Source organism: Lithobates pipiens, unplaced genomic scaffold (assembly GCF_037356315.1).
Source record: "Lithobates pipiens isolate NorthernLeopardFrog02 unplaced genomic scaffold, aLitPip1_a1.2 Scaffold_28, whole genome shotgun sequence".
NCBI lineage: Eukaryota > Metazoa > Chordata > Amphibia > Anura > Ranidae > Lithobates > Lithobates pipiens.
This window is the reverse complement of record NW_027507789.1, coordinates 213,466,473-213,486,957: the sequence shown is the minus strand read 5'-3', so window position 1 is coordinate 213,486,957 and position 20,485 is coordinate 213,466,473. Positions and strand designations below refer to the sequence as shown.

The 20,485-nt window shown below is 44.5% G+C and overlaps 1 protein-coding gene across 2 annotated transcripts in view; it reads right to left on the bottom strand.

Moving 5' to 3' along the window:
• Positions 1-1,143: 1,143 nt before the first annotated feature.
• The window catches only part of LOC143936147 (opsin-5-like), a 76,944-nt gene continuing 57,602 nt past the window's right edge, over positions 1,144-20,485 (bottom strand). For both annotated transcript variants that reach the window (XM_077460519.1, XM_077460520.1), the window contains exons 4-6: positions 19,090-19,217; positions 11,466-11,800; positions 1,144-1,799 (exon numbers count right to left, since the gene is read on the bottom strand). In XM_077460519.1, coding sequence (XP_077316645.1) covers positions 1,251-1,799; positions 11,466-11,800; positions 19,090-19,217 — 1,012 coding nt within the window. In that variant the 3' untranslated portion in view covers positions 1,144-1,250. The remainder of the gene's footprint in view (positions 1,800-11,465; positions 11,801-19,089; positions 19,218-20,485) is intronic.

Genomic DNA, 20,485 nt, shown 5'->3' with positions numbered 1-20,485 from the left:
AAAAGCTGGAATCAAATGAACAACTTTCTGATTCTGGGATGTGTGGTGACATCACAAGTGATAGCTCCAACGTACGCGTTTCGTCACAACTGAACAGGAATGGGGGAAATATTACAATGTGGACAGTAGTTCTGGTGAGAGGGATTAAAACACCTGTTGTTGCTGTCTGTGCTCCCCGTTAAGGAGATTCACCCTCTCTATTTGTCCTGTTTACCATTATCGTTGAAAAGTAAAGTAAAAGAAAATCCCAAATTTTGGGTTGTCCCCAGAAAAGATATAGAGGGGAAATTTTCCAATGGGGACGCTCGTTCTGGTGACCTGGGGGTCCCCAAGATATTCCTTGCAGGGATTTCTTCTCACTTCCTGTTTGGCTTTGGGACAGGAAGTGAAGGGAAATCAATGGGAAAAATCTGGCAGAGGTTATAAACCTCCCTTACTCTGTCCAAAATTTAAAAAAAAAATTTGCTATTAGTTTTACTTTTAAAAAAACACTTGCGGAAATAGAGGGGAAAACATCCCAAAGGGGACACTATTTCTGGTGACCTGGGTGGGGGGGGGGGCAATGGATTCCTATTATTTGAAGTGATTTCTTCTCACTTCCTGCTTTGCTGTGGGACAGGAAGTGAAGGGACACAGGTGTCAAGAAAATAAATCTGACAGGGGTTATAACCCTCCCTTACTCTATCCAAAAATGGAAAAAACACGTTTTGCCTATAACTCTCCAATGAAGGGATGGAAATCTGAAATACATCCCCAGTAAATACTTACCATTAGGTTGGGTTACTGTGAAACTGCAGCTTTGTTTAGCAGTGAGAGCTCCGTGGGTGGCAGATACCTATTTATCCACATGCAATCTATGCATCTATGTTGGCATCATCTTCAGGGGCTATGTGATATCCAGTGCACTCTTCTCCTGGTTCTGGTATCTCTGACTATCATTCTGCAGTACTCCCTTTATGCCATGTCAAAAACATCTTCCCCAAAACCAAGCAGGCCTGTTGCCTGAAAAACTCCCTGAACCCAACAGCAGACCCCAAGAATAACCAATCCAAAACACAATACAGTTCCCCTGTAAACATTCCCTGGTGGCCTCACGCTGTCATCGGGTGAAGGGACCATGGAAGAAGAATTTTTCATCACAACTTCTATAACGTTTGAATTGTTTTTAATGACTCAACACCAAAACAAACAGGCCTGATCCTGGAAGGCCAGAAACATCAGAAAGGTGTCATGTGACCAGTGTCAGCAAATCACAAAAAGCCTTTCATACAATCTGGTGGCAGAGACTCTGTTGTGATCTCCACAGTTTCCTGGGTGGATTTAGTTCTGGAGGAATGTACCACGAGATGGACTGAGGAAGCTGATACGGCATTAGCTGGTTGAGTCTTGCCCTCAGTGAGGCTGGCCTGGTGGCTCATGTCCATCTGTCCCAAACTGCAGCATTGTGGGTAATTACCAAAGCACTCAATTGTTTTATCGCAGCAGCGGCTCTCCATGAAGGGGCTCCTGACATCCTGGTGTATACATGGCGCCTTCTTCACTGGGGTTCGGCAGATGCCACAGACCATGGTGCACACGGCTTGAAACACGGACAGGTCTTTAGTTACGACATTCAAAAAGTTTGGCTTCAGTAGCAGATACACTATGGGGTTGTAAAGGGTAGAAGACTTGGCGAACACAGCAGCGAGGGCAAATGCTATCACCGGGACCCGCCTGGCATCACCAAAGGTCGCCCACATTGCCACAATAGCGTAAGGAGTCCATGCGAGGAGAAAGCCGATACAGACTGCCACACTGAGCTGAAAAATACAAAAAGAGATTACTTATACTGATTACAAAGTTGTTGTTTTTTCAAATTTTATAAATTTTTATTGAAAACTGTGGCATGTACTAGAAGTATACTTGCTTTGTTCTTTTTTATAACATGTTTTCAATTTGATTCTTTTGTAAACATTTTGTAAAACGCTAATAAAGACGAAATGCAAAAAAAATAAATAAATACAATCTCATAATCACAATGCTGCGGCAAAAGCGGTATATAGTGTATATTAGCAATATTTGCCAGCAAGAATAGCAAATCCTAGTCATTAAAAATATGAAACAGTGATAAGCTTCATACACACGATCAGACTTTGTACAAAAGTCCACGGGAAAGTTTGTATAAACGGCGGTGGCCCTGGACTTGTTAAGCATACACACTATAGGACTTTTTGTGCCAACTTTCACCAAATCACGTGGTTTTTCTGCTCTTTACCACCACCTTTGATCAACTTCTGTATTGTTGTCTGATCTTTTGCATTGGTTCTGAGCATGCGTATTTTTAAAATCCGATGGTTTTCTGTACACACGATCGGACTTTGCTCCATCGGACTTATGTTGTCGAAAAGTTTGTCCGTTCGCACAGCCAACAAAATTCCAATGAAAACCGAAAAAGTTTGTCCGATGGAGCATACACACAGCCGGGTGTTGCCTTAAAACAGCTAGTTTTCATGTATGTTGTCAAAAAGTCAGATCGTGTGTACGGGCCTATAGAGAAACACAATAGGAACATTCACCAATGACAGGCTCAACAGGCTCAAGAGTCCACTTGATTGGCAATACCGATCACCATGTTATATTATATTTGTGGATGAAAGGAATGGTCCATCCAAACCTACAATTAAAAATGATGTATGGGAAGCAGATATTATCTATGGATCAACAATTCATTTTCCTAGGCAAACCAATTGGTTCTATGGACTGGTAAAGGGTCCTCTAGACACTCCTTAATCCAATGAACACCCCATTCTGTGAATGCTTGTGATCCCTCTTTTTATAGAAGCAGGGGGCCCAGGAGATGAGAGCATGAGACTTCCATCATCTTGTGATGTAACACCCCCCATATGGAAGTACTATACTGTACGTTTAACAAGAGAATATAATGGGCACACTCAGAATCTGGTGCAGCTGTGCATGGTAGCCAATCAGCTTCTAAATTAAATTTTTTCAATTAACCACTTTGTATCTGGGCCAATTCTGACACTTCTCTCGTACAATAAAAAATCTACCTTTTTTTTGCTTTTAAAATTGCGTCTGCCCATGGAATGGCGACAAATGACGGTGCTTAAAATTGTCCATTGGTAAACACCTTTACAGGTTACCAGTTTAGAGTTGCACAGGAGGTCTGGTGCTAGAATTATTGCTTTCACTCTGATGTTAGCGACAATACCTCACATTTGTGGTGCGATCGCCGTTTACATATGCGTTCGGGAGTAATGTATGCGTTCGCATTAGTGCGTAAGCACGGTGGGATGGGGGCACTTTAAAAAAAAAATTTATTTATCGTATATATTTTTTTCTTTTTACAATTTTTTTGTTTTTGGATTAACTGGGATGCCTCCTGGATGTATACACAGTTGCAGATGGAAAGTCCAGCTGACCAGTGGTAGGAAGCACTGTCTCTGATCAAGGAAGGAGAGCCGCGCAAATAGAAGTGACATCAGAATGGTAAGGGACATATTTGGGGGTATGCCCAGTCGCTCTTTCTTCAAGAGCGACTGGGCAGGGAGCGACGAAAGAGGAGGAACCCCCTAGGGGTGGGACTTTAAAGGCACTACCAGGGAGCGACTGGGCATCCCCCGAAACACATCCCACCCGCTCTGATGTCTCTTCCGGTTGGCAAAGTTCCACGCTGTCCTTCCTGCTCTCCTTCCTGGATCAGAGACACAGTGCTTTCCACCGCTGGCCAGCTGGACTTTCCATCTGCAGTTGTCTATACATCCAGGAGGCACCCTGCTAGACACTATGCACTTATTGATATGCTTGCTTTTCACATCCATCTTATAAAGTTAGCCCTTCTTCTCACTAAAATGTTTGAATTACTGCACTTAGAAGAGCCTTCTTCTCTGCCAAAATCTGACTTGTATCCTAGTGCCGACTTCTGGGAAAATTAGTGAGCCAATCACCAAGACCAGGTTGCGGCCTTGCGGATTTGAGCCATGGAAGCTTGGTGATGCACTGCCCATGAAGCACTAACAGCCCTGGTGCACTTTGACCTGAAAAGGTGGAACCTTCCTCTTCAAACCATAAGCTTGAATAAATTACCTGCTGAATCCATTTGGCAATGGATTTTGATGCTGCCTGTCCTTTCCTAGGACCTTCTGGCAACACGAACAAAACATCTGTTTTTCTAATCTGAGCAGTCGCCTTCAAATAGAACTTGACCTCACTACATCCAAAGAGTGTAGTGTCTTTTCTTCCTTAGAAAAAGGTTCCGGAAAAAATTAAGGTAAAACAATATCCTGGTTTAGGGTGAAAACCTGAAACCACCTTTGGCAGTAAGCTAGGATGAGGACGCAATACCACTCTATCCTTGTGAACGATTAAATATGGCTCTTTATAAGAAAGAGCCACCAGCTCCGATACCCTTCTTGCCGAAGAAATGGCTACCAGAAAAACTTTTCCTTGTTAAAAGGACCAAAGGAACCTGTCGTATCGGCTTAAAAAGCTGTTTCTGTAACTAAATTCAAGTTCCAAGGGTTCAGGGGTGCTTTAACCGGAGGATTAAGCCACATTACCCCCTGTATAAAGCTTCTGATCAAAGAATGTGGAAACAACACTGACAAGGCCGAGAACTGGCCCTTGATAGTACTCAAGGCCAGCTTCATCTCTAGCCCCATTTGCAGAAAGGCAGGAATTCTACCTTTGACATACTTCCTAGGATGCCAACCCCTATTTTCACACCAAGAAACATATTTCTTCCAGACTCTATAATAAATTACTCTGGAAGCTAGCTTCCTTGCATTAATCAAGGTAACTATCACTGAGCCTGAAAGCTCATGATTCTTTAGAATGTAGGATTCAATAGCCAAACCATTAAATTTAGCGTTTGTAAAGTAGGATGGAAGACCGGTCTGGATGTGGTGGTAGGGTCCATGGGTTTCCTACCGCCAACTTTACTATTTCTGCATACCAAGATCTTCTGGGCCACCCTGGGGCCACAAGAACTACTGACTTTCTTTCCTGCTTGATCCTGCGAAGAAGTCGAGGTAGCAGCAGAATAGGAGGGAGCGCATAAATCAGTGAGAACTGGCCCCACAAAGTCACCAACACATCTGTTCCACATGCAAGTGGATCCCTTGTTCTTGACACAAAGTTGTCGACTTTGTTGTTGAACCTGGATGCAAACAGATCTACATCCGGGATCCCCCATTGTTGGCATATAGCCAAGAAGATGTCAGGGTGAAGTGACCATTCCCCCGGGAACAACTTCTGGCGACTTAGGTAGTCTTACAATTCAACACTGCCACAAATTTGTGGCAAGTTATCCTCACTATCTGGGTACTGGAATTATTGTTTATATTTTTTTATATTACTAATGGCAGTGATTCTGAAACTTATAATGATACTGAGATAGTGTGGCGGACACTAACTGCCACTGGGGGGGGGGGGCTGACTAACTGCCACTGACATCTCCAGTGACACTAATATCAGTGCTAATACCTTTACACTGTCACTGTACTAATGACACTGGCTTGAAAGGGTTTAAATGTGAGCGTAACTGTGTACAGTGTGCTGCTTTTACAAATAGATCCCTAAGTGTCTCTTCCTTGCTTTGCAGGGATAAGAAACAGAGAGAGATCGTTCTTTCTGTAGCTCTCTGTTGATTGTCAATGCAGAGCTCTGGGCGATGATTGGATACAGCGATCAGCGGGTCTCAGGCGTGAATCAATGGCCAAGACTTGCCAACAGGCTCCAGCTGAGAACAATCAGGTGCTGGTGGGAGGGCGCCCTAAACCCAGAAGCAGACAACAACGTACGGATATGTCGCTTTGCCCATGCGGGCCACCTATCCGCAGTACATTGCTGGAGGTCTTGCAAATGGTTAAAACTGATTTACTTAAAAACAAAACCTCTTGCCTCCAGTTCTGTCTGTGCAACGGAAATCTGTACTCCATTATAGGACAGGTAAGGCCATAACGGGGAAGTCCATAAAAGATACAAATCTCTCCAAACCATCGCTCGGTATTATAACATACGTATGGGTGATGGAAAACTGCTGGAAAACACAGAGATACCAGCAGTCAATTTCAGGTGAATGTGCTACTTTAAATAGAAGGAATAACATTAAAATAAAATGTAATTTGTGGAAACACGACAGACACAAGCGACTGCTCACTGCAACAAATTAAATTAAATTGTTTTGTTGTGGCGGCGAACAGCGCAAAACGAAGATAGTTTGTCTTTTCACATTATCTTTTGCTGAAATGCTGTAAATTTAATGAGAGGGCCGTATTACACCAAACAGTTATAAAAAGACAGTTCCCACTATTGAATCCTCAGTGTGGATTTCATAAATAGACATGAAAGGGTCCCTTTTTTATTCGGCTGCGAATGCGTCAGATAGGAAAGAAGAAACAGATAAACCACTTAGATCGTGTAAAGCCGCCAATTTATTTTTTCTAGAATAGAACGCTGATATAGGGGGTGGAGTACTTGGTATGAACTCAGCATTTTGATTAGCGTAGTAAACTATAGAAAGGGAAATCAATTTTAGTGCAATGCACCGGAACGAGGCCAGATAATTATTACCAGCCGTCTGCACACTGTTACAGGTTTATAATATAACAGGGGTCAAACTTTCTAAACAAAGGGCCAGTTTACTGTCCTTCAGACTTTAGGGGGGCTGTGGCCATTGGGAGTAGAAAATTTCTCAGCATCAGTGGGAGTAAACAAAGCCCCATCAATGGTGTCATTGGGAGGAATTGTGCGCCATCAATGGTGTCATTGGGAGGAATTGTGCCCCAACATTGGTGTCATTGGGCCCCATTGTTGGTGTCACTGGGAGGAATTGTGCCTTATCATTGGAGTCATTGGGAGGAATTGTGCCCCATCATTGGTGTCATTGGGCCCCATTGTTGGGGTCACTGGGAAGAATTGTGTCCCATGAATGATGTCATTGAGAGGAATTGTGCCCAAGCATTGGTGTCATTTGGCCCCATTGTTGGTATCACTGGGAGGCATTGTGTCCCATCATTGGTGTCATTGGGCTCCATTGTTGGTGTCACTAGGAAGAATTGTGCCCCATCATTATGTGCCCCACATTAATGCGGAGGTAACTTCTGGACATTTAAAATGTATCTCACTGTCAGGACCCAAGTCTCAACCTGCAACCTCTGCTGTATCTAGCTACGTTTCTTGATGCTGAGCCACCTGGACAGCTCCCTGGACAATCCCTCAGATAAACTTGCATTGTCCCTCGTTTTCTCGTGAACCTTGAACTATTTGTTCCTCCCATGAAATTCCTATTGAAGCCATGCCTTTGCACTTCCTGTTTGCCAGATTATTGTGCTCTCTCCAGCCAATAGCTAGCCCTTGTCACTCCTGTTGCTGTTCGTATATTCGCTACCATTCATTACTGACCTTTGGCTCGTTCCTCCACTACTCTTCTGTCTGAATAAACAAAACAAAAGTGTACTATAACAGTATAACAGTAAACCTAGGTCAGACTTTGAAGGCATAGGAAACAACAAAGAGGTATGAAAATAAACACTATTTATTGAAAAATACACAACATGAATAGATCGGAACAGCCAAATTAAAAATCATGTATATTGATACATAATGTGCAGTGAGCCCTTGTGTATCTACGCATTTCACCATTAGGCTTCTTCAAGATACAGTCAAGGTTCTACAGATAGCAAATAAAGAGAATTGACCCCACTGTCTTACAAAAAAGATAAGTCTCACTTATAAGTATCCGGAAACTGGTTCAGAGGGTACCATCCCACTGGAAACTGGTTCTACTACACCATTGTCAGGATCTATGCACAGGTAGGTCAGGCCAGCCCAATCTGCTAGTAAGAGAAGAGTATAAAAAGCCAGACGGTTCCAGGGACAGGGGCAGAATAATGCACAAAGAGTGGACTCAGTGCCAAAAAGGGGAACCGAATATCATATATATAAAATCAATGTTGACAACCACCGGGAAAATAGTCCAGATATGAGACTGAGAGATTGTCCACAATGTTTAGCAAAGTTTTAATATTAAGACAATTATGTGTGGCCCCTGGGAGACAGCCTTATGCTAGTCACTCTTCTGTATGATGCCCTTCAGATGCTACTCGGTACTGACCCTTGGCTTGTACATTGACTATGCTTCTGCTTGTTCCTAATCTTCTTCATCCGCTACCCGCCTCCTGCTTGCTATCTACTTGCTTCGGCAATCCTGAGCACCACAACCTGGCATTGGCACACAGCAAAGCCCATCTCCACCATCAGGAGCTCTGGTGAAGACCGGCTGGTGCTTAAAACCTCACGCCTTGGGTGAGCATATATCATCTGCTAGGTAATCTGTTTGTGTGTTCATCTAGCTGGATGATGGTGAATCTCCAAACTGCCACAGCCACTGGCCACCTAGCCTGACTCTAGACCGTGATATTCGCTGTTCAGATATGTTTTGCTTCACCAATGGCTGAGCAATGCCCAAATCTGTCACCATACACTGTTATATTATTTTGCTGGAATTGCATGTTCTGCTAAAAGCAGATAATTTACCTTTGGAATGCAGCGAACTGCATTCTTTTGCTTTCTATATATTGAGGGGACTGTCCCAGTTTCTTGCACCTACTATACAACATCCCCTCCTCCTTTACAACATTGTGTTTACTACTGAATGTAAAGTGTTTTCCATCGTTGGGTGGTTTATAACTAATTTTTCGACCACCCCATAGCAGATATACTGCTACAGGGTGTCATTCAGTGCGTAATCATGTATTTATATATATATATATATATATAAATGCTATGCTGTGATTACTTACAGCAGATGCTGATTCGTGGATGCCGGAAATGGATGTCCAGCGGCACCCGCAAAGCAGGGAATAAAATCTATCACATCCCTTAGTAGCAGCAACAAACATAGTACACACACAAAACTGGCTAGGCACAACCCTTTGATTGCTTTAGAAGTTTAACCCCTTCCTAGACAGTGCCATTAGTATTGCAGTGCATATTTTTAGCACAGATCACTGTATTAGTGTCACTGGTTCCCAAAAAGTGTCAGCAAGTGTCAGATTGTCCGCCGGAATATTGCAGTCCCCCTATAAGTCCCTGATCGCCACCATTACTAGTATGAAAAAAAAATTACAGTATATATCACATAGTTTGTAGACACAATAAATGCTTATTGGGATATTGTTTACTAAAGATATGTAGCAGAATACATATCGGGGTTGATTTACTAAAGGCAAATAGACTGTGCACTGTGCAAGTGCAGAGTAAATGAGCAAAAGTTTTGCTGACTTCCATCATCCAATCATGTGCCAGCAAAAATGTGGATTTTTTTTATTTTCCTTACACATGATTGAGTAGTCTTTGCAAAGTGCAGCTTTACCTCATTTACTAAGCTGTGGAACAACTGCACTTTGAAAAGCACACAGGCCTTTTGACTTTAGTAAATCAACCATATTGTCCTAAATTTATGAAGAAATTAGATTTTGTTTTAATTTTTTTCTTGGATATGTTTTATAGCAGAAAGTGAAAAAATATAGTTTTTTTCCCCAAATTGTCGGCCTATTTTTGTTTACATCGCAAAAAATAAAAAATACAGAGGTGATCAAATACCATCAAAAGAAAGCTCTATTTGTGTGGGGGAAAAATGACATAAATTTGATTTGGGTACAGCGTTGCATGACCGTGCAATTGTTAGTTAACCACTTGGGATCCGCGCTATTGCAAAATGACGGCAATAGCGCGGACCCACATTTTCGGGACTACGTCTATTGACGTAGTCCCGGTTACGAGCGGCCTGCGCGCCCCCTGAGGGGCGCGCGCGGCGCGCTCTGTGATCGGCGAGTCCGTGAGACTCGCCTGATCACCGATCCGTGTAAGGGGTCGATCCCGACCCCTTATCACGTGATCAGCTGTCAGCCAATGACAGCTGATCATGTGATAAAACGGAGCCGGTAATCGGCTAGTATTCCTCCTCGCGCTGACAGCGCGAGGAGAAAAAAAAAAAGCCGATCGCCGGCGGCCGTGTTCGGGACATCAGTCCCGATCACGGCCAGCAATTTAAACGGACACCTGCCCCCTGCCAGTGCCCACCTGCCACCCGCAGTGCCATCCTGAAATAAAGTAAGTGCCCCCCTGTCAGTGCCACCCAGCAGTGCCCATAGTGCCCACAGTGCCACCTAGCAGTGCCCACAGTGCCACCCACAGTGCCACCCAGCAGTGCCACCCACAGTGCCACCCACAGTGCCACCCACAGTGCCACCCAAAATCTGCCTCAGGTGCTGCACCCCAGTGCCGCCCATCAGTGCCCAGCAGTGCCGCCCATCAGTGCCCAGCAGTGCCGCCCATCAGTGCCCAGCAGTGCCACCTATCAGAGCCACCTATCAGTGCCACCTATCAGTGCCCATCAGTCCCATCTATGTGGTACCTATCAGTGCCCATCCGTGCCACCCATCCGTGCCACTTATCCGTGCCACCCATCCGTGCCATCTTATCTGTGCCCATCTTTGCCCATCAGTGCCGCCTTATCTGTGCCCATCGGTGCCGCCTTATCTGTGCCTATTAGTGCCGCCTTAACTATGCCTATCAGTGCCCACCAGTGCAGCCTATCAGTGCCCACCAATGCAGCCCATCAGTGCCCACCAATGCAGCCCATCAGTGCCCACCAATGCAGCCTATCAGTGCCGCCTAATCAGCGCACTTCAATGAAGGAGAAAAATGACCCGTTTGCAAAATTTTATAACAAACTATTAAAACATGATTTTTTTTTTTTTTTTTTTGCATCTTTTTTTGTTTGTTTAGCAAAAAATAAAACTCCGAGCTGTGACTAAATACCACCAAAAGAAAGCTCTATTTGTGGGAAAAAAATGATAAAAATTTCATTTGGGTACAGTGTTGTATGCCCGCGCAATTGTCACTCAAAGTGCATCAGCGCTGAAAGCTGAAAATTGGTCTGGGACTGAGGGGGGTTTAAGTGCCCAGTAAGCAAGTGGTTAAAGTAACGCAGTGCTGTATGGCAAAAAAATGGCCTGGTCATGAAGAGGGGGGTAATTCTTCCAGAGGTTACGTGGATAACCTGTGACATTTTACATGCCCAACTGCAGCCTTCACTAAATCCATTGGGGTTGATTTACTAAAGGCAAATTGCAGTTTGCAGTTGGTCCAGAGCTTAGTAAATAAGGTAAGGCTTCACTTTGCCAAGACTACCCAATTACATGCAAGGAAAATAAAAATAAAAACATAAATTTTGCTTGCACGTGATTGGATGGGGTTCTGCTCATTTACTATGTTTTGGAGCAACTGCTCTATGCAAAGTTCACAGTCTATTTGCCTTTAGTAAACCAACCCCATTATGTCTACGTCTGTTTCTACTCCTCCGGGATGAAATCACCGTAACTTGGAGAGCTTTACATAATTATTTTACATGTATATAAAGTGAATAACACCCCAGGTGTTTGTGTCCCAGGCAATCTCACCTTTATGATAAGGCTGTGAACATTGCTCCCTTTGTTCTGCGGTGACAGGTGCTGTTTCACGGCTCTCCTCGCCCCTTTCACAGTGAGCAGGATGAGGGTGTAGGAGATGAGGATCAGTGTGCAGGGTAGGATATAGCATAAGACGAACAGGGACACCACATAGGACATGGCTCGGTGCTCCCGGTTGGAGGCCTTCCAGTCTATACAGCAGGCAGTACCATAGGGCTCCGGCCCGTAACTCCCCCACTCTGCCAATGGGGCCGTGGCGAATACAAAGGCATACACCCAGACGCACAGCAGCAAAATCCGTGAGTGGGTAGAAGAAAATTTATTTCCTGCAAAGCAATTATAGATCAGCCATAAACATAAACGATTTAGCCTCCATCTCAGTTACGCTTTCTAAAACTTGGTATGAATGGGACATTGGTGAACACTGACTATATGGAGGAAGGGAAGCATAGTAGACATGTGCAATTTGTTTAGTCCCGAATTTGTTTTTTAATGAATTTTGACAATTCGTTAATTCCGAAATTTCTGAATTTTTCAATTTATGAAATTTAGAATTTCAGAATTTCAATTTTCCAAACTTTTGAAAATTCAAAATTTAGAAAATTCAAAATTTCGGAAATTGGAAAATTCAAAATTTCAGAAATTTGAAAATAGGAAAAATCGAATATTGGAAATTTCAGAAATTTGAAAATTCAAAAATTTGGAAATTTGAAAATCCAAAAATAAGAACGAAAATCTGAAAATTCAAAAGAATGAAAATCTGAAAAGTCAAAATTCCAAAAATCTGAAATAATAACTAACTAATGATAAATATTAAATGATAGGTATTGGAATTTCATTTCAAATTTGGCTGTTAGTGAATGTTGCGAATACAAATTTTATCCAAAGTTACAAATTATCTAAAATAACAAATGCCGTATCTAAACGAATGGAAGGTAACGATCTAATAATAATAAATAACAATAATAATAAAACCTTGTTATTATTATTTATTATTAATTTGTTCCATTCCATTTGTTTAGATGCGGCATTCGTTATTTCGGATAATTCGTAACTTCAGATAAATTAGTATTTTGTTACATTCACAAACAGCCAAATTTGAAAGCAAATTCCAATACCTATAATTTAATAGTTACGGTAGTTATGAATACAAAAAAAGAAACAGCACTCAATGCCTCATCCGTAAATTTGTGAAGAAATAAAGGAAAATAATTTCAAAAAAGGAAAACCTGTGGTCGGACTTTAAAGGCACAACAAACAGTAGAAACATACAAAAATATTAGCATTTATTGAAATATATATATAATACAAACAACAGGGACATGAAAGAGACAAATCGGTAAAAATCATATATACAAAAAACAATCTATAATGTTTGTATTTTATATATATAGTTCAATAAATGCTAATATTTTTGTATATATCTACTGTTTGTTGTGCCTTTAAAGTCCGACCACAGGTTTTCCTTTTTTAGAATGAATTTTCTTTATTTCTTAATAGTCAGTTATTATTAGTTATAATTTCAAATTATTATTATTATTAAAAAAATTATTTTTTTCAGATTTTCGAATCTTCCGATTTTCAAATTTTTGAATTTTGAAATTCGGAAATTCAAAAAATTTGGAAATTCGAAATTCAGAAATTTGAGAATTTGGAAATCCAAAATTTTGAAAAAAAATGAATGAAATGTAACTAAAATGAACACATTTTTGTCAGTGCACATGTCTAAAGCATAGCACTACAGGATCACAAACTGACCTATCTGATATGAAAAGCCTGGGTCCACTGAATCCAACACATACAAGCATTAAACCTACCGAAGTAGCTGTAAAAGGAGGATCGGGTTATGAAAAGTACTGCTTTGTATGCCTTAAAAGGTACAGTCCAGGCAGAAAGAAAAGGATATCAAACTTTGCAAGAAAAATTACAACATAGCAGGATAATCTGCCTTGTCCATTCAGCTAAAATTTGTAGACTCATTTCCTCTACTATGGGGTTGATTTAAGGCAAATAGAAATAGACTGAGCAATTTGCATTTGCAGTTGCTGCAGAGCTTAGTAATATATAACAAGCATGTTATACTTACCTTGCTCTGTGTAATGGTTTTGTACAGAGCGGCCCCAGTCATCCTTTTCTTGGGTCCCTCTTCAGTGCTGCTGGTTTCTCCTGCTGAGTGCCTCCCACGGGGGGCACCCGAGCTGAGCTGCAGCTCTGTGTGTTATTTCAGACACAGCTAGGTCCCGGCCCCTCTATCTCCTCGCAGCCAGTGAGATAATGAGGAGACAGAAGGCGGTGGAACAAGCACGCCCCAGTGCCCCCAGAGCAAGCAGCTTGCTATTGGGGGCACTGGCTGAAGTGGAGGAGCCAGGAGCCCCAGCAGGGGGACCTGAAAAGAGGAGGATCGGGGCTGATCTGTGCAAAGCCATTACAAAGCAGGTATAACATGTTTGTTATTAAAAAAAAAATGACCCTTTAGGCTTCATGTACATGGGACGTTTTTACAACTTCTCCTGAACGATTTAACTTGACAAATCGTAACCCAGGTTTAAAACGTCTGTTTTGCCGCGTTTACATGCCACGTTTAGCAGTGTTTTGCCGCGTTTGCTTTTAGAAGTTTTTAAATATATATATATATATATATATATATATATATATATATATATATATATATATATATATATATATATATATATATATATATATATATATATATATATTTATATTTATTTTTTTTAATAGCCAAAAATGAAAAACGCCTGTAAATGAAACCTGGCTAAACGCGAGTTACAAGCTGTTACAGGCATTTGGCATTTTAAATGCCTCTGAACATCCGTCTTGTACGCATTTTTTTTGCATTCCAAAAAATGCCTCTAAACTCCACTGCCTAGAAATGACTATAAATGGCCCTGTGTACATAGAAGAGAGTTCAAGGGCAACTGAAGAAAATGCCCAACTACTCCTAAACGTCCGTTTACCAGCAGTGTACATGAGGCCTAAATGTCTCTTGAAAGGCAGATTGTTATTTTTTTTTTAAATAACAAACTTACCTGCTCTGTGCAGTGGTTTGGCACAGAGCAGCCCTGATCCTCCTCTTCTTGGGTGCCCCACCGATGCTCCTGGCCCCTCCGTCTTGCCAAGTTACAGCAAGCAGCTAGCTACAGGCACCTGAACAGGCTCACTCCCAAACCGATGCTCTGTGTGTCCATCCACACATGGAATGCTGCTCAGCTCTTCCCCAGCTCTCTCCTCATTGGGTCTCTGGCTGTGATTGACAGTAGTGTGAGCCAATGGCTCCTGCTGTTGTCTAAGCTAATGAGGAGGAAGAGACCTGGGAGAGCCGAGGCTATCGTGCACAGAGCTGGATTGAGATGGGGATCAGTTAAGCATGGGGGGGGGGGGGGGGGGGGTGCTGCACACACAAGGTTTTTTACCTTCATGCATTCTATGGATGAAGGTAAAAACTTTGAGTCTTTACAACCATTTTATATGAAGCTTCACTTTGCAAAGAATACCCAATCACATACAAGGAAAAAAAAAACAGCATTTTTGCTTGCACATGATTGGATGATGGAGGTCAGCAGAGTTTCCCCTTATTTACTAAGCTCTGAAGCAACTGCCCTTTGTCTAAATCAGTCCCAATGTGTTGGTGTAAAGGAGTCTGACTCCAATCATCACATATTCTGGACTGCAGCTTGGCATGAAGCAACCTGCAATCTTCTGCTTTTTTATATATATTGAGGGGACTGTTGGGTAAGTTGCAGTTTCTTGCACCTACTAAACAACATGCTGAACTGATGTGACAGCCTAGACTTTGCTGACCTGTGGACAATTTGAGGTCAAGAATCAATACCCTGGCTGCTCACAAGTCTCTCTCTGAAGTCTAACAAAATCTAAAAAGGCTGAGAGGGAAATGATAAAAGTAGGAAGTAAGCTTTGTCAATGCTCCACATTACAGTACTCTCTCCACAGGGAACGCTGACCACACTTCTACAACCCTGCAAAAAAACAACTAGCAAGTTAAAGTATAATTCATTATTTAAAACTGAAGCCGCGTACACACGTGGCGGACTGTCTGGCCAACTTAGTCCGTCAGACAATCCGACGGACAGTCCGTCATACTTTCGAATGAACGGACTTGCCCACACACGGCAATTTTGGAGCGGACTAATACGGCGGACTAAGTCCGCCATACTATCCGCCCTACTTTTGAAATGAACGGACTCGCCCACACACGCGGAGGAAAGTCCGCTCATTTCGAACGCGTGTCCATGTAGGCGGGGCCCGCGAAGGAGACGTCGCTGGCCCCGCCGCCTGGTATGGACTTAAAGGGGAACCCCAACGCCGAATAAAATCGGCGTGGGGGTCCCCCCAAGTCCACAACAGACCCTTGTCCGAGCACGCTACCCGGCCGGCCAGGAAAGGGGGGCGAGCGAGTGCCCCCCCCTCCTGAGCCGTGCCAGGCCGCGTGCCCTCAACATGGGGGGATGCCTTGGGGAAGGGGGGCCGCGCGGCCCCCCCACCCCAAAGCACCTTGTCCCCATGTTGATGAGGACAAGGGCCTCTTCCCGACAACCCTGGCCGTTGGTTGTCCGGGTCTGCGGGCAGGGGGCTTATCGGAATCCGGCCCCCCACCCTATGTGAATAAGTATGGGGTACAATGTACCCCTACCCATTCACCTGTGAAAAAAAGTACAAAAAAAACACAACACAGGGTTAAAATATTTTATTGCACAGCTCCTGGGGTCTTCCGTCTTCGGGGGTCTTCTCGCCGGACTCCTCCGCTATCTTCTTGTAGCTCTTTTGCTAGCGGAGGAGTCCGGCTTTCTTCCTCGCCGCCGGCCTCTTCTCCCGACTTCGGGGGTCTTGTCCCCCCCTCCGGTCTTCTGTCGCTGCCGCCGCCTTCCGTTCTTCTTCTTCTTCTTCTTCTTCTCCAGGAGATGTTGCCTCGACGATCTCTCTGGCCGGAATGCCAGGGAAGCGCTCCGCTGCCACTTATATAGGGACAATGGGGCGGTGTCACATGGCTTTATGTCACATGGGTTGGTCACATGGTGACCCCGCCCCCTTACGATGTCATAGTCCCCATGTGACATCAACCCATGTGACATAAAGCCATGTGACACCGCCCCATTGTCCCTATATAAGTGGCCGCGCAGTGCGTCCCTGGCATTCCGAGGCAACATCTCCTGGAGAAGAAGAAGAAGAAGAAGAAGAACGGAAGGCGACGACGACGGCGGCGACAGAAGACCGGGCCACCGCCTGTAAAAGAGCTATAAGAAGGCGCGGTGGCCCGGCAGAAGAACCGAAGAGGGGGACAAGACCCCCGAAGTCGGGAGAAGAGGCCGGCGGCGAGGAAGAAAGCCGGACTCCTCCGCTAGCAAAAGAGCTACAAGAAGATAGCGGAGGAGTCCGGCGAGAAGACCCCCGAAGACGGAAGACCCCCGGAGCTGTGCAATAAAATATTTTAACCCTGTGTTGTGTTTTTTTTGTACTTTAATTTCACAGGTGAATGGGTAGGGGTACATTGTACCCCATACTCATTCACATAGGGTGGGGGGCCGGTATCCGGGGGCCCCCTTATTAAAGGGGGCTCCCGGATTCCGATAAGCCCCCCGCCCGCAGACCCCGACAACCAACGGCCAGGGTTGTCGGGAAGAGGCCCTTGTCCTCATCAACATGGGGATAAGGTGCTTTGGGGTGGGGGGGGCCGCGCGGCCCCCTCTTCCCCAAGGCACCCCCCATGTTGAGGGCACGCGGCCTGGTACGGCTCAGGAGGGGGGGCGCTCGCTCGCCCCCCTTTCCTGGCCGGCCGGGTAGCGTGCTCGGACAAGGGTCTGTTGTGGACTTGGGGGGGACCCCCACGCCGATTTTTTTCGGCGTTGGGGTTCCCCTTTAAGTCCATACCAGGCGGCGGGGCCAGCGACGTCTCCTTCGCGGGCCCCGCCTACCTGGATACCCGCTCGAAATGAGCGGACTTTTCCCCCGGGCGTAAAAAGTCCGCTCATTTTAAAAGTACGGCGGACTGGCACACACACGGGCGGATTGTCCGCCGAAATGCGAGTCCAGTGGACAGTATTTCCAACATTCCGAAATACTTAGTCCGCCAGACTGCACGCTGAAAAAGTCCGCTGAAGCCCACACACGAGCGGACTGTCCGCTGAAATGTGTTTCGGCGGACTAAGTAGGCCAGACAGTCCGCCCGTGTGTACGCGGCTTAACAAAAACACATTAACAACTATCAATATTAGATATAATGGGTGAAAGGAATTGTACACCTTAAAGACCACCCTGGTTTATGCAGGAAGACCACCGGGACCCTTGGATCCGTGAGAGACCAAATGAGACACGGGAAACAGGTTTGAGTGTGTGTTCATATGATCTCTGACTTCTATTGAATACAACGGTAGTATATATACCAGTAAAGATACATGTCTAAGGGTTATTCAAACTCAGTACTTATTTATCAAGAGTTAAGCCTTGTACGCACGGTCGGAGAATCCGTCGGAATGCGTCTTATCGGACCGCGTCGTCGGATAATCCGACTGTGTGTGGTATGCATCGGACTGATTCCGTCCGAATCTCCGTCGGACCCAATTTTCCAACATGTTGGAAATATTTTCCGACCAACTGGTTTGATCGGACATACTCTGATCATGTGTAGAGAGCATGCTCAGATCAAATTCCTACATCAAAGCTATTGGCTACTAGTCCCATCGTAACGAAATTACGTCATCACGTTCTGAATGATCGGATTTTTCGACAACTTAGTCCGACCGTGTGTATGCAACAGTTTCGGACAAGATCCGACGGGCAAAATCCGACGAACAAAATCCGGATTTGGTTGGCAGAACGTCCGACTGTGTGTACAGGGGCTTAAGCTGCTTGACTAGAAAACAAGAAATAGCTAATGACTTGCTGACACAAATTCGGCTTATTCACAATATCTCATAAGGGTGTGGTTCTATGCAAACTTTTAAGCTAATTAAGGTAAAACACACACATGAAAAGTTTACTTCTACTTTATGTGAATGGAAGAGAATCTAAGATAGAGTCAGTTGTTTATACATTCTATTACAATGGGATAGTAACAATAGCTGTTGATGAAAAGTGTGGTACTTGAAATGCCAAAATGCCCAGGGATTTCTTGTTGCTTACAGGCATTCCTGCAGAGCACTATTTCATTCAAGGATTAAAAATCACCTTATGGTTGGAAATCTGTGATTCTGGGAAGCCATGTGCTTATGCAGGCTCAGTATACCCAACCCTACCCACTGTAGACACCTTTGAGATGTAAAAATGCAAGGAAGCTGCAGGAAGACAATCATGTGACCTGAACCCGTAGTCCCATCAAAAACCAAATTTGGGGTAAGCTGAGCTTTCTTGTTTAGGCACAATTTCCCGAACATCACTAACACCTCTCTTTTAGCTTGTGGCCTGGATTACATTTTGCATAGGTTGTTTTTTCCCCTCACAGAGGGTAAGATCAACCCGGTGCCTAATTCTGAACGATGGACCCATAACTAAAGGCTAATATGCTCACATCTTTTCATCTTTACCTTTTTGATGTTGATGTGTGGTGTGAATAGGACATTCAGAAGAATACAATTAAACTCACCATATGCCGGATAGCAGACTTTCATACAGCAGACAGAGCTCAGAACTGTCAGATTAGTCAGGCTGCAAAGGCCAAAGAAGACCCCACAGAAGGCGTAATATTTGCAGGTCACTTTATCAAACAGCCACCTGCAGGGAGAGAGGCTTTGGTTATTCTTCTGTATTTTATTCTAAACCACTTGATGAGCTCTTCTATCACTCAGGTACTCGGTCATATCCCTGCGCTGAGTTCCGCATCCTGCACACCTCCTGTGGCCATTATGAGCGTTTCCCACCATCCATGCTCACCTGCTGTGCCCATTATGAGGGGTTCCGACCATTCCTGCACTGAGTTCCTGGACATGCATACCTTCTGAAGCCATTATGAGAGGTTCCCACCATTTCTGTACACCTGCTGTGCCCATTATAATGAGCTCCCACCATCCCTCCCCTACGTTCCTGGGTCTGCACACCTGGTGTGTTCATAGGCAGGAGCTCCTAATATCCAGGTGTGGGCAACTGCGGCCCTCCATCTGCTGCCTAACTACATGTCTCTGCCTCTGGGAATTATGCTCAGGGCTCCCCTTAGAAATCATGGGGCCCCGTCCCAGAGAAAGGGACTGATGTCATAGATTCCTCAATTCCTTTCTCTGCAGCATCAGCTGCACAGATGAATAGGAAGCACTCTGAGGTTTCCTGTTCATTTACAAACTGAAGCATAGTAAAGAGTTTATTATGCTGCAATTATAAATGGACACAGGAGTGATAGCTCACTGTGTTTATTCAGGAAGGAAATAAGCCGGTAAATGTGACATAATTACTGGCAACCCCCCCCCCCCCATCCTGAAACTGATTCCCCTGTGTTCCCGCAGCAACTGGCGGAAGAGGAGAGTAAGGAAGCCGATAGCGCTGCGTGGGAGGGAGGCACACAAGGGAGCCCAGAAAGCACAGGGGTGTTGGTGCAGATACCGATCCCCTGCAGCACAGCCAAAGGGAGGGAGAGGAAGATGCTGGCAGCATTGCATGGAGAGCCACAAGAGGAGGCAGTACAACCGGCCCTCCTGCTCGAGAGGAGCCCGGGCCCTTATTTAAACTCATGGTGCCCGTGGCTGTACTACCTTATCAGGTGTCCTGGTCATGTTTGTAACGGTCAATTTTCCCATCCTGCCTCTGTCTCTGCTTGTAACTTTCAGTCGTGCAATGCCTCATAGGACACCTAGTTCCGCAACATCTGGATGGGGTGTAGTTGCCCACTCCTGACAATATCCCTGCATTGGGTTACTAGGGCTGCACACCTGCTGTACCTATTATGATGAGCTTCCACCATCTCTGCTGGGTATTTTTATGTTACATTATGTAAAATACTACAGGAGGGGGTCCTCCCCAAGCAGCTTGCAATCACCTTTACTCTATCCTGC